At 41.6% G+C, this 13,818-nt stretch overlaps 2 protein-coding genes across 2 annotated transcripts in view; one reads left to right on the top strand and one right to left on the bottom strand.

Annotated features, from left to right (window-relative positions):
- The window catches only part of CNTNAP2 (contactin associated protein 2), a 1,190,827-nt gene that overhangs the window by 473,696 nt on the left and 703,313 nt on the right, over positions 1-13,818 (top strand). The gene's annotated exons all lie outside the window — the stretch shown is intronic.
- On the bottom strand, positions 3,269-4,028 carry LOC141958266 (cytochrome c oxidase subunit 3-like). The gene is given in 4 exon segments (XM_074901115.1): positions 3,269-3,449; positions 3,451-3,532; positions 3,535-3,836; positions 3,838-4,028. Coding segments are annotated over 4 exon segments (756 nt in total).

Below are 13,818 nucleotides of genomic sequence, written 5' to 3'. Positions count from 1 at the left end.
GTCCTAGGTCTGCCAACTTCCATGTACAATAGACATGGTCTGCAAATAGCTTACAGTGCATATTTTTATACATCAGAGTTAGATACCTGGGGGAAAAGGGGAGTGAAAGAAAACGTGTAGATGAGAAGAGTTTTCTTTGGGGTTTTTTCCCCCACCTTTTTAGCCCAGACACAAGCATGTATTTATCTGCACGTTGCTTTTTAAAGACATTTCCTAATGGACAATTGCAGTTGCTTTTACTGTTTTTGAAGAGGCAGGAAAAATATTTTATTTAGTACATCATAATTGTATGCAGAAGTGCTGTCACTAGTAATATCAAGAGATTGATTTTATATTTTAGTCACTTCTGAAGTCAGGTGAAGAACATCATTTAGCTCCACCTTGAAGTCAGAAAAGCAATTTAAAAGCTCTAGAGGCTTTCTTGGTTGGTTAATGTTCTTTCAGCGTGTAAAAAGACAGGGATAATAGATGAAAAGTCAGTAGTATTCAGGCAGCTCTAAACTGGTTTCCTACTGCATAGGTTAAGCTTGGGAAAACTTTACCTTTATTTTGGACAGACCAGATCATTTCTAGAAATATAACATTAGGTTACAGGCCATGTGTAGGACCCATATCAGTGGCTTGCTTTATTTCATCACACTTCAGTGACTTAGTTAATTTATTTGGTATTTTCAGGTGGAACAGAATAGAATCACTGAGCAACAGGACCTGAACCACTTATTAACATAATTTATATGGTGCATGCTCTGTGTCACATTGCATAGGAACTTCTTATTGTGGTCACTATCCCTGATTTCACACTTGTGCTGCATCTGCTATGGGTAGGTCCTCCTAGAGGTCATCCTGCATTTTAAAATGAGGTTCAGTAAAGTCAATTTTGAGTGGAACCCATTTTTCAAAGGCAAAATATCTGAAATAAAAAAGTTATTTAATTTAGAGTGGGGAACAATAAATCTGAAATTGGCTTTCCTCGTCTAAAATTTGAGTTATAGTTTTACTTACTGTAGACTTATTTTAAGCAGACAATATATACCTTTTGTGAGTTACTGAACATTTAGAAAAACTTGTTCCTAAAACATAACTTTTAATTCAAATTTGGAAAACTGGAAAACTGTTTAAATAAAAGCAGTTTAAATAAAAAAGTTTAAAATATTTCCCCACAAGTACCCTTTAAAACTATTTATATTCACTTGTAAATTAAATTCACTTGTAAATGAATAGCATTTCTGTTTGTATTTATCATCTCTGGAAGTAGGTCAGTCAATACTGAGAAGCAATTCACTGCTATCATGGAAGTAATTTGACTATAACTGTTACAATACTTTAAAACTAGTCCAAAATTGCTAGCTTAGCTTTCCAGAGAATCACGGGTAAAATACAAGTCCCGAAAACCTTGTTAAATATTTCTTGCTCAAATTGAGTGAATCAAGTAAAAATGACATCTCTTTTGTGATACTCACAATGCTGTGTCTTACACATAGTTTGTCACAATCATTTTTGAGTTTAGGCAACAGTTAATCCCCGTTTTGTCATGGAGGTACGCTTGCAATCATTAATTTTCAGATTGCCAGGCAGATGAAATCTGTGGTGACAATTTTGTGCCCCATTTCAGTGGTGTATTTCCAATAAGGAGGTAATGATTTTATTTTTGCTTGGAGAGCAGCATGACTTTAAGAGGACTTTGCCATGCAGCCATTTACCACATATATAGTTGCTTTTAAGATTCAGAGGCTATAAATAAAACACCATGAGGGTGTAGAAACCTGCTTGTATCTTAAACATGTTGGTAACCTTCAACTCTCATATTCTGGGAGTGGCAATGTGTCAGAAATGTTGTTACTCCCTTTTTTAAAGGCCTATCCACTCAGGCTTGACAGTGGTAAATCTTTTTTCCAGTGCAGACTGTTTACTGTGAAAACAGAAATGCATTTTATGAGAACTCTTAATTAATCGCTGATTGTGTTTGCCAAATATATATGACTATTACAGCAAATGGGAAATGTTTAGCTAAGCCCACAGTATAGTAAGTGCTCAGTATGTGAAATGCTGGGGTTTCAACCCCAAGCCCCAAATTAAGGTTTATATATGAGTGATTCCCACAGCCCTTCCCAACGGGGGGGGGGTGAGTTTGCCTTTAGGCTTCCCTCCAGGGTGGGGCCAGCCTGGCAGACAGAGCCATTGGGTAAAAGAGCCCCAGGGGTCTGCATTCAGTAACCAAGGGTCAGGTGTCCCACTGAGGGATAAAAGCTGGGACCACTTGCAGGAGGGGCAGTGTCTGTCTGTGAGGTGGATGCCCTGTGCAGAGTTCCCTGTTGGGGAAGGACCTCCTGCCTCCCTGGGACTGGGCTCCACTCAGGTCTGGCTTTTGTAAACGCGGGCTGTGTAGAGATTCAGTGTGTGGCTTCCTTGGTCTTATGTGTTTGGCTTGTTGACTTGGTTGTCTCCCGTCCCTTCTATGGGAGACTGCATTTCACCATTTATTCCATCCGTTGTTGGTCGTGCGGTGTCGTTGTTGGGGTCGGTGGGATTGATGTCAATTATGTATAATCTGACTGACTTGTTTGTACCCCCAGCGCTCACCCATGTACTGACCCTTTTGTATCAAATACAATTTGGTTATTGGTTCATCTTTATGCTGGCTGTGCCCTTTATGCTAGGCCTGATAACTGGCAAAACAGTGTGTTAGAATGAAGTAGAACAGAAGGAAAGGAAATTATTCATCTGGAAGGGACCTACATCCACCATCTCTGAATGAAGCTCTATTTGCATGTAGTTTGTGGATTAGTCAACTGTATCGTACATTTCAGAAGGTATGGGCTACAGATGAAAAGGCTAGGGTTGAGTCAGCAGTGTTGAGTATGGCCAATAGTAAACCAGTGAGGATTTGGCTTGTTAGGCAGATGCCCAGTAGAGATCCAAAGTTTCATCAGGTGGAGATATTAGGGGGGTAGGCAGATGGATTAGGGAGTTCTGTTAATATTTTGGTTTTGTTACTATCACTAATTTTTTTTTTTTAATTCAACCTATGATTTTTTTTTTTTTTTTTTTTTTTTGGCCCTTCCCTATTTCACCCAGGAGGGGGGGGTTGGGTGTGTTTGTGTGTGGAGTAAATGACTGGCCATGTGGTGATTGGCTACCAGCTGAGTTCAAACCACAAAAGTGGTGTTTAGGGCAAGGGATATAACAAGTATGAATTAAATTATGTTGATTGCTCTTTTCTGGGTTTATGCCAGATTTTAGAGATTGGAAATCAATTGTAATTAATATACTAGAAGAGGAGGACCTTCATCAGTAGATGTTTGTTATAGAGGAATAATCAGATGATGTCTACAAAGTATCAGGCTGCTGCCTCAAATCTGAAATGGTGGTGTGATGTCAAGTGGAATTTAATTAGTCATAGGAGGCAGATTGATGGGAAGGACAATCCAATAATTACATGGAGTCCATGTGGTGATGAAAAAGGTTGAGACATATACACCATAGGCGATTGAAAAGGGTGCCTCATAGTATTCTGTTGCCTGAAGTGCTGTGAGATTGTTAGGGTTAGTGCGTGGATTACTCTGTTTTGGTTGCTTTCTGTGATGCTGTGGTGGACTTGTGTTATGGTGATGCCTGAGGCTAGGAGGATGGCTGTGTTTAATAGAGGTACTTCTAGGGAACTGCGGGAGTTGATTCCTGTTGGGGGCCATTGTCCTAATTCTGGAGTGGGGACTAGGCTGGAGTGGCAGTATGCCCAAAAGAAACCTAGGAAGAAGAATGCTTTGGATGTAATAAATAAGATTATTCTGTATTGTAGGCCTTTTTGGACTGTAAGGGTGTGGTGGCCTTGGAGTGTGATTTCTCATGCAGTCTTTTCATCACTGAAGTATAATTAGGATCATAGAAAGAAGGCCTGTGGTTAGGAGTTGCAAGGAGTGGCAGAGGAATCATATAATTAGTCCTGAAGTGGTGAGTAGGGTGGTGGTTGCCCCAAAGATTGGTCAGGGGCTTGGGTTTACTATGTGGTAGGAGTGTGCTTGGTGGGCCATTAGATGTTCTCTTGTAAGTATAGGCTTAGTAGAAGGAGAAAGACATAAGTCTGAATAATGGCTACTGCAATCTCTAGGATGGTGAGTAGGAGTAGAATTGACATGATTAGGATTGATGCTGCTGGTAGGAAGGGGAGTAGGTTAGTAGTGGCTGTGGAGATGAGGTGCCCTGCTGTGAGGTTTGCTGTGATGCAAACTCCTAGGGCTAATGGGCAGATGAGTAGGCTGCTGGTTTTGATTACGATTAGGGCTGGGATTAGTGGTGTATGAGTGCCTTCAGGTAGGAGGTATCCTAGGGAGATTGAGGGTTGGTTTCATGGGCCTCTAAGAAGGGTAGCTAGTTAGAGTGGGAAGGCAAGTGCTATGTTTATGGATAGCTGGGTGGTTGGGGTGAATACATACAGTAATAGGCCTAGTAGGTTAGTTATGAGTGGTATTATTATCAGTGAGGTTAGAGCTCATTAGTGGCCTTTAGAGCTCAGGATTAGAGCTCATTTGTGGCCTTTCTTGTCTAGTGGAATTATTAGTTGTTTTGTGACTAGGTGGAAGAATCATGATTGGAGGGTGGATAGGCAGTTGGTGATTCATCGATTGTTAGGTGCAGGAAGCAGTAGGGTGGGCCATAGTACTGAGAATAGGATGAGGGGGATACCCAGGAAGCAGGGACTTATGAATTGGTTGAAGAAGTTTAGGTTCATGGTCAACTTCACGGGGGTGGTTTTGGTGGTCGTAGAGGTTTTGTTAGAGGAAGGGTTGGTGGAGGTGAATGCTAGGAGTTTTGATTGGATAATTAAAGCAAGAGTCATGATGTTAGTATGATGAAGAGTCATGGGTTTGGACTGAGCTGTGGCATATCATTAAGGAGGAGTGGGTAGTCCTCTAACTTAAAAAGCTAGTGCTGGTGCATAGCTTCTTAAGGATGATAGTAGTGAGGATCAGTTCTCGAAATGGGTGAGGGAGATGGATTCTACTATGATTGGCATGCAGCTGTGGTTGGCTCTGCAGATTTCTGAGCACTGGCCATAAAAGATTACTGGTCAGGTGACAATGAGTGATGTTTGGTTTAGTTGTCCTGGAATTGCATCTGGTTTTACTCCTAGTATGGGGACTGTTCAGGAGTGGAGTACATCACTGGCAGTAAAGATAATATGGATGGTAGATTCTACTGGGATAACAACATGGAAGTATCCTCATGGGAGGTCTGTTGCAGGGATTATGTATGAGTTGAATGTCAGGTCTTTGAAGTTCTGTGTATTTGTAGGTTCAGTATCATTGATGTCCAATGGCTTGGTTGGGTCGGGGTCGTTGATTTAATCTATTATGTACAGGATTTGTAGGGAGGGTAGGGCAAGTAAGATGAGGGAGATACCTCATAGGATTGTTCAGACTAGCTCAATTTCTTGTGCATCGACAGTGTTAGAGGATAGTTTCTCTAGGACTTTAAGTGCTAGAAGATAGAGGACCAAGCTGCAAGTTGCTAGTGTGACTATTAGGGCATGGTCATGAAATTCAACAACTTCTTCTATGATGTGGGATGAAGCATATTGAAATCAGAGTTGTGAGTGATTGGCCATGATGGAATGTATAGGGGTTTCAGCTGTGATTTAGTCTTGACAAGGCTATGTAATTGGTTTACTGATATCCCATAAGAAAGAAGCATGACTGGTTTGATGTGCTTGGCTTGAAACCAGTGTATGAGGGTTCAACTCCTTCCTTTCTTGTACTTGGAGAAGAGCTGCTTCCTCAAAGGTGTGGTATGGGGGAGGGCAGCCGTGGAACCGTTCAGTTTTCGTGGGGGTTAGTTCTGACTGTAGAGTTTTCTGGTTTGATGTGAAGGCTTCTCAGATGATGAATATTAGTGTGATTATGGCTGTTAGTGAGATTAATGAGGTAATGGATGAGGTAGTGTTTCATATGGTGTAAGCATCTTGGTAGTCTGAATATTGGTGTGGCATGCTGGCTAGGGATAGGAAACTTGCGAGAAGAAGGTTAGATTTATGCCTGTGAATGACTCCAGACTGGATTTTGGCCCATGTGGGGTGGAGGGTGTACCCTGTGAATAGTGGAAATCAGTGGGTGAATCCTGCTAGAATGGCAAAGACGGCTCCTATCGAGAGGACATAGTGGAAGTGGGCAACTACATAGTATGTGTAGTATAGCTCATACTAGTCCTATGTAGCCAAATAGCTCTTTTTCACCTGTGTAATATGCTACTACATGTGAAATAATTCCAAAGCCAGGCAGAATTAAGATGTAGACTTCTGGATGACTGAAGAATCAGGAGAGGTGTTGGTATAAGACAGCATTGCTTCCTCCAGCAGGGCTGAAGAATGTGGCATTCAGGTTTTGGTTGGTTAGTAGTATGGTGGTGCCAGCAGTGAGGACTGGGAGTGGGAGCAGTAGTAGAATAGCGGTGATGAGGACAGATCATACACTTAGGGGAGTTTGGTATTGTGAGAGGGCTGGTGGTTTTATGTTGATGGCAGTTGTAATGAGGTTGATTTCCCCCTGGGATACAGGGTATGCCTGCTAGGTGGAGGGAGAAGATGGCTATGTCTACTGAGGCTTCAGTATGGGTTAGGCTGCCAGCTGTTGGGTCATATATGGTTCACCCTTTGCCTGTTCCACCTTCTACCATAGAGGAGGCTAGTAGGAGGAGGGGGGGAGTAGTCAGAAGCTTATGTTGTTCATGTGAGGGAATGCTATGTCTGGGGCACCGATTATTAGTAATATCAGTTAGTTTCCAAACCCTTTGATGATGATTGGTATTACTATGGAGAAGATTGTTATGAAGGCATGGGCAGTGATGATTACATTATAGATCTGGTCATCTCCTAGGAGAGTTCCTGGCTGGCCGAGTTATGTGCATATGAAATGTTTGTCATAGGTGGAAACTGACCTGGATTGCTCTGGTCTGAACTCTGATCACATAAGACTGTTAGTCATTGAACAAACAAACCCTTAATAGCAGCTACACCATTAGGATGTCCTGATCCAATATCGAGGTTGTAAATCTTGTCGATATGGGCTCTTGAGGAAGATTGTGCTGTTATCCATGGGGTACCTTGGTTCATTACTCAACTATTACTGGGTCAGGTTACAGTTAGTACATTGAGGGGTTGCTCTCAGTTAAGAAGTGTGGTCTTATTTTTGGAGGATTTGTTTTTCTCCAAAGTCACCCCAACTGAAAAATGCAAGCCAGCATTTGGGGGGTGGTGGGGTCCTGGTGGATTTGAAGCTTGTGTGTGGTAGCTGCTGATTTTTAAGTTCCACACGGTCTTCTCATCTTACATGTGTATTCCTGCTTTTGCATGGGAAGATCAATTTCACTGATTATCTGTAAGAAACAGTTAAGATCTTGTTTAGCCATTCATACAAGTCTCAATTTAGGGGACAATTAATTGTGCTACCTTTGCACAGTTAGGATACCACAGCTGTTGAACGTGATGTCACTGGGCAGGCATCACCTTCAATACTTGGTTTGCTGAAGACTATGGTAAACAGCTGGGCCCTGGGTTTGCTTAGATCTTCTACAGATTTTTATCTTTCTAATGGGCACTTCTGAGTTGGGTTAACAAGGTGGGTTAATATTTTATTCTTGTTAGAGTTTTGATATGAGTCATGGTCTGCTAATAATGTGGTGATATAAGCTCATGCTTGAGAGGGGGAGGTCCCCATTTTACTCATTTTAGCATTAGTTCTCCTATATGTCATAGGCTGACCTGTTGATAAGAAGGAAGTTGTGTTGGTTTTGGATTTTTTAGGTATTGAGATTTGATGCATTCTTTGTTGGTGGCTTCTTGAAGGCCCACAGTTTGAAAGAATTTTGGTGGTTATCCTCTAGGGGAGATTGTGTTCTTTAAAGGAGCAGTGCCTCCATTAAATTGCTCTTATTTGTCACATGGTTGTTGGATTGAATGTCCATGGGGAAAAAATAAGAGGGAACTTTAATTCATTTCACAGGCAACCAGCTATCATCCAGCTTGGTTGGTTTTCACTTCTACTAACAAGTTGGCCCACTCTTGCAACAGAGACAGATTCACTCAGAGAGTAGCTGCTTGTAAGTAGCTCACTTGGGTTTTGGGGAGGCAAGCTTAAATTCATCTTGATTGGTTATTCTTGCTAAATGCAAGAGGTCCAAGGGTTTATCTTTGCTGTTTGTTCTTGGTTTTTTACTATTATTTCATTGTTCTCTTGCAGTACTGTTCTCTATTGTGCTAAAGAGGGGTGTCTTTTCTATCGCCTTTACTAAGTTGGAAGAATGTTTTAGTTTGAAGTAATTTTTTGGTTGTCATTTTGGTTGGTGATGGGTTGGGCTACTGGTGATCTAGTGGCAGCAGATATCTTTCAGATGTAGGCTGAATGTTTTATATTATAGCTATGTCTTGGTGTGCTGAGTGCACCTTCCAGTCCACTTAACCTTGTTAAAACTTACCTCGTCTTCAGCTGATGGGTTTATTAGATATGGGGGATTGTAGCTTGTGAGGAGGGTGGTGGGCAGTATATGCGTGCCCCAGGGCTGGCGTAAAGGCCTATTGTCCCACTGTACTGCTAAGTCCTGGGAGGAGGGGGGTCTGTGGCTTGTCTTTGACAGATTGCAAAGCTTGTTTTTTCAAGCTAAATTGAAGAATACATCAGCCTGCTCCTGGCTACACATGCACATTGTGTTAATGCTTGAGAGCATTCTGAAAAAATAAAATAAAATAATATCTACTTGTAACCTTTGATTTGTATCCTTGAAAGTATTTTTGGAGCTGAAAACCCCTGGCATTTCAGGCAAATAACAGTCTCATCGTTATTCGACTCATGGTGAGCGCAGGGAATAGAATAGAACAGCAGAGTTACCCCGCGTTATGCCGAGTGCTCTGCAGGAGCAGCTCTGAGGCGGGTCTGAGGGGTCCCCCCAGGAGAGCAGCTCTCTGCAGAGCAGGTCCCAGCCCCCCGGGAGACAGGGGCAGAGACGGGCACAGCTACAGCATCGCTCGGGCAGGGACTGAAGGCCCCGGGCTGAGCTCAGACACGTCCCCTGGGCCCTTGGCAGGAGACGGGGGGGGCCGGGGGTCCCGGGGAGGCCGGTCCCGGCCACTGAGGCCTGTGAGCACCCCCAGGACCCTGACAGAAGCAGACGTGCACTGCTCATGTGCTCTCCCGTGGGCACTGATGGCTGGCCACTTTGGGGACAGAGTGTTGGGCCAGATGGACCCCCCCTCTGAGGGGGTGGTGCTGCTCTCAGGCTCTTTTGTTTCAGCTTGTTTTTCCATGGGAAACAGCTTGGGCATTTCTAAAAATGAGTACAGGGAGAAAAAAGTATCCACGGGGAAATGAGCAGGTATTGCTCACCTCAAAAGGATTTGCAACCATTCAGTTGAGGTGTAAGTCCTGCTTCAGACTGAGGGCTTCACCTCTGAGCCTCGCTAGGGTCAGAGATGTGGGGTTTTACCATCCTGAGGAAACCCAGTGATACTGGATGAACGTAGAAGACTTTCATAAAACTGAACTTCACACTTGACTTTGCAAATTTGTTCAGATGGTCAAGTGATCTTGAGATGACCCACAGCTCTCACCCCCATCAGAAGGTACACAACCCCTTCACACAACGTGACAGAGGTGATGTCTGGGATGGGACATGACTGCCCATGCAATCCCTCCTGCTGGTGCAGGGCTGGGAAGAAATGTCATCAGAAATTTCCTCAGCATGTACTGGTAGGGAAAGAAGGAGGTAGGAAGAAGAATAGAATAGAATAGGAGAGCAATGAAGTTGCCCCTTAGTTACCTTCTCTCTAAACTAGACAGATCCTGTGCCATCAGTCTCTTCTCATATGGAGATGCCTTCCAGCCCCTTCACCATCTTTGGGGCACTCTTCTGTACACATTCAAGTATCTTAACCTTTTTGAATGGTGGGACCCAGAACAGCACACAATACTCACTACAACCCTTTGATCCCTGCCCTTCAGCCAGTTCTTCACCAGTGCACCATCTACCTACTCTTCTCACAGTTGAACAACTTGCCCAGAAGGAAACTGTGAGGGACAGTATCAAAAGCCGTACTAAAACCCAGGAGAAACTACATCCCCCACCTTCCCTTCACCTACCAGGCAGGTGACTGTATCATAGAAGGATATCACATTAATTAAACAGGACTTTCCCTTTGTGAACCCATGTTGACTGTGCCTGATGATGTAATTGTTCTGCAAATCCCTTTCAATAGCACCCAGCATGATCTTCTCCATAATTTTTCCAGGTACTGAGGTTAGACCTGTAGTTTCCTAGATCTTCCCTAATGCCCTTCTTGTAAATTGGAATAACGTTGGCTAGCTTCCAGTTGGTGGGGATTTCCTAGCATTAGACAGATATACAGATTATTTGAAGACAGGGCACAGCAGTCTAAATTTAAAAGCAACTGTAATGTGACTTACAAAAACCAGAGGAAAGTAAAGAACAGTGGTGTATAAACGGGTGATGTTTTCAGAAACCAGTTAAGAATAGAATAGCCTGGGCAAAACCGGGAGGTGTTCACTACTCCTGAAGGAATTCAGTACTATGACATCTAGATCTACTCTGATCTGAGTGGAAACCACACACTTCACAGTTTTCTTATGAGAGAGAGTGCTCTGGCATACATCTGAGTGGCTGCTATGAAGGCCTTTCTTGCTTGTCATAGAGTAAGTCTGAATGCCCAGATGCATTCAAACGTGCTCTTCTAATGCAGAGGCAGTCTGTGATGGAACAGGATTTTCAGGCACTACAAAACCAGTAAGAGCTTGCTCTCTGGCAGATTGTTGTAATTTTTAAAACAGCCTATACATATTTTCTGGGTTAATCAATTCCTTGATTGAAGGAAAGATTCCAATCAAATTTTTTTTTCAAATTACTCTTATCCTGCATATAAGCATAGCTGAAAGTTGCCCTGTCTTGCACAGCTGAGAGACAGATCAACCTACGTGATCTTTGTCAATTGTGTTCTAGTTTATGATGGATCAAAAGTAATTTTTTTTAATTCATTTAAAGATTGCTTTTCTTTTCCAGGAGAGGTACAAAGGCTCAGCTAAGATACAGGTTTTGTAACAGCTGCAAATTAGCTTTGTGGAATATCAGTCTTGGTCTAAAGGCTTTGAAATCCAGGAAGACAAGGAGTGTAAAGATTTTAATCTCTGGTTTATAGGTCAGATTAGTAATAGGGGAAGATTAAAGGCTAGATTTTTCTGAAGTATTTAATTCAGATAATCACTTCCAAAAATGTTGGTTTAAGCACCTTGCCCAGCGGCACACAGAAGTCCTGACTGGGATCAGAGTCAAATCTAAACTCTAGTTTCTTATCCCTACTCTTTCTTGTTCAACGTACTGTTACCATTTTTCTAATATTACATTGACTAAAACAGAGCTGCAAATTCTTTTCAATCCCATAATGGTGACCTGTATATTTCAAACATCACATGCGTTTGTCACTTATATACTGATCTATACTTTATGCTATGCTTGAAGGATGTCTCTAAATTTCAGGTAACGCTGAAATGGAGATTAGCACTGTTGAATAAAGTTAGCTAGATTTCTTTGTAGTTGGCATTTTGGTAATTATGAAGAGCTGTCAATTGGTGGCAAAATGTTTCTTTCCACATCATTACACTGATGTCAAGATCAAGACCTTTGGTTCAACTTTGAGCTTTGAGCATTGGCTTGAATGTAGTGGCAGTGCAGCTGTTAGCAACAAAAATCTGTTTACTTCTTTATTTTTGTATTATTTGGTTAAATCACCCTTTCTCTGCTTTCTGTGGAGAATTAACCTGTGTTCCCGACTACATTGCTTTACCTTCTGTCCTCAGCTCATTAACCCCTGACCTTCACTGGGCAGCAATGGCATGGTATTGGTAACACTAAGCATAACATCTACATTTGTTCTTAATTGTTTTCTTTTGCATTTTCACTTAAATGCAAAATTTCAAAACCAACTGTAGTAAAAGAGATTGACAGTAAACTGCAGGATTAAGAAAGACCGTTCTAAAGATCTTGGGTGAAGTCTTGGCCCCAGTGAAATAAGAGTATATATTACTTCTGACTGATGATTGGAAAAATAAGCCCAATGGTAGCTATAAATAATGCTTACATGAAGAAATTACCTTAATTATGCATGACCTACATTTCACAGGCACATGTTTACCCTAATGCCAGCTAAAGTCATAAGACAGTAACAGCAACTGTTACACATCTTTTGCTATTTTAAGTGCTGACTATTTATTCAGAGGGTAGTTCTGGCACACAAATTTGAAAACTTTAATGATTTACAGAATATAAAATGCTACAATGTTTCTCACTAATTCAGACAGAAGCAGGTAAAAGACCTCTGCAAGTTGCTTTTCAGATGTTTTTAACACGCCTGAGTTACTGAAACATATAAATGGATAGTGGTTATTAAAGTGATCCAGAAAAATTTCCATCAGGAGAATTTATGGGCCCTTATAACATTAGAGAGTGACTGTCACTCTTCAGGATGAAGCACTATTTGGCTTTTGCTTTGCACACCCATCCCCCACCCCACCCTTTTTTTTTTTTTTTTTTAGCTCAACATGAATAAAAAGGTACATCAGAGTAGAGAAAGCTTGAGGCACAGGATGTGTCTCCAATGTTAGACATGAATTTTGATTGTAAAATGGAGGTGGAGGGGAAGGGGAAGAGAGACACAGTTTTCTAATGAATACCAGCTGAACAAACCTAGTAATTTGAGCAGAATTACTATAAGAAAATAAAGCATCCCTGCAGAACAGCTTATTTAAAATGTACTTAGAAAACAAACCCAAGTATTTATTTTAAGTGAGGTTCTGATATTCACAGTAAAATTACAAATATTCAGTACAATGATACCTCCTCGTTTCCTAGGCAGATTTAGTGATTTATTAAGACTCAATGTAAATGACATGGAGTACAAATGATCACACCTTACATGAATCTTTTATAAAAGTTTTCTGCCTTAGCATAAATGTATTACTGTAATGTAATACTAACAGCATACCAGAGGCATGCTGCTGTATCAAAGTTCTGACTTAAACACTGCTAGTGTACTTCTCTTCAATGATAAGTTGAAATTTTTGATGTAGGGAATGCAAGTTGATAAACAATCAACGTTGTAGTTATGTGAGCAGGAATTATAAATTTCAGCACTGTGCAGTGCTTGAAAGAGAAACAAAAAACCTTAGACAAATTGAATTAAAATTATTTCCATGAGCACTACAAAGATAAGATTAGAAACTGTCAGAATCAGAGACAACAGAAATCAGAAAAAACCTTGTGGTCGGGACTTAAAAGGGTAAAGAGAAGACATTAAATCTCATGTTAACTAGTAAGTTGTTACTTTTAGTCAAGAGGTCAATTGCCAAAAAACCTTTTTTTTTGACAAAATGACAGAGCCACAGAAGGGTTGAGGTTGGAAGGAACCTCTGGAGGTCACCTGGTCCAACGCCCCTGCTTAAGCAAGGCCATCTACAGCCAGTTGCCCAGGCCCATGTCCAGATGGCTTTTAAGTATCACCAAGGAGGGAGACTCTACAACCTCCCTGGGCAACCTCTGCCAGTACTCAGTCACCCTCACAGTGAAAATGTGTTTCCTGATGTTCAGAGGGAACCTCCTGGGTTTCAGCTGGCACCCATTGTCTCTGCTCTTGTCACTGGGCACCACTGAAAAGAGCCTGGCTCTCTCCGTTTTTTGGAGAAATTTAAACTTGCAACACAGAGGGAGGAAGGTAATGTAGGTAAACATAATATGAACTAAAATGAAACATATTAGAAGGAAACTGCAACA

Source organism: Athene noctua, chromosome 2, assembly GCF_965140245.1.
Source record: "Athene noctua chromosome 2, bAthNoc1.hap1.1, whole genome shotgun sequence".
In the NCBI taxonomy this organism is placed as follows: Eukaryota; Metazoa; Chordata; class Aves; order Strigiformes; family Strigidae; genus Athene; species Athene noctua.
Note: the sequence above shows the minus strand (reverse complement) of the source record. Positions and strands in the feature narration are given on the sequence as shown.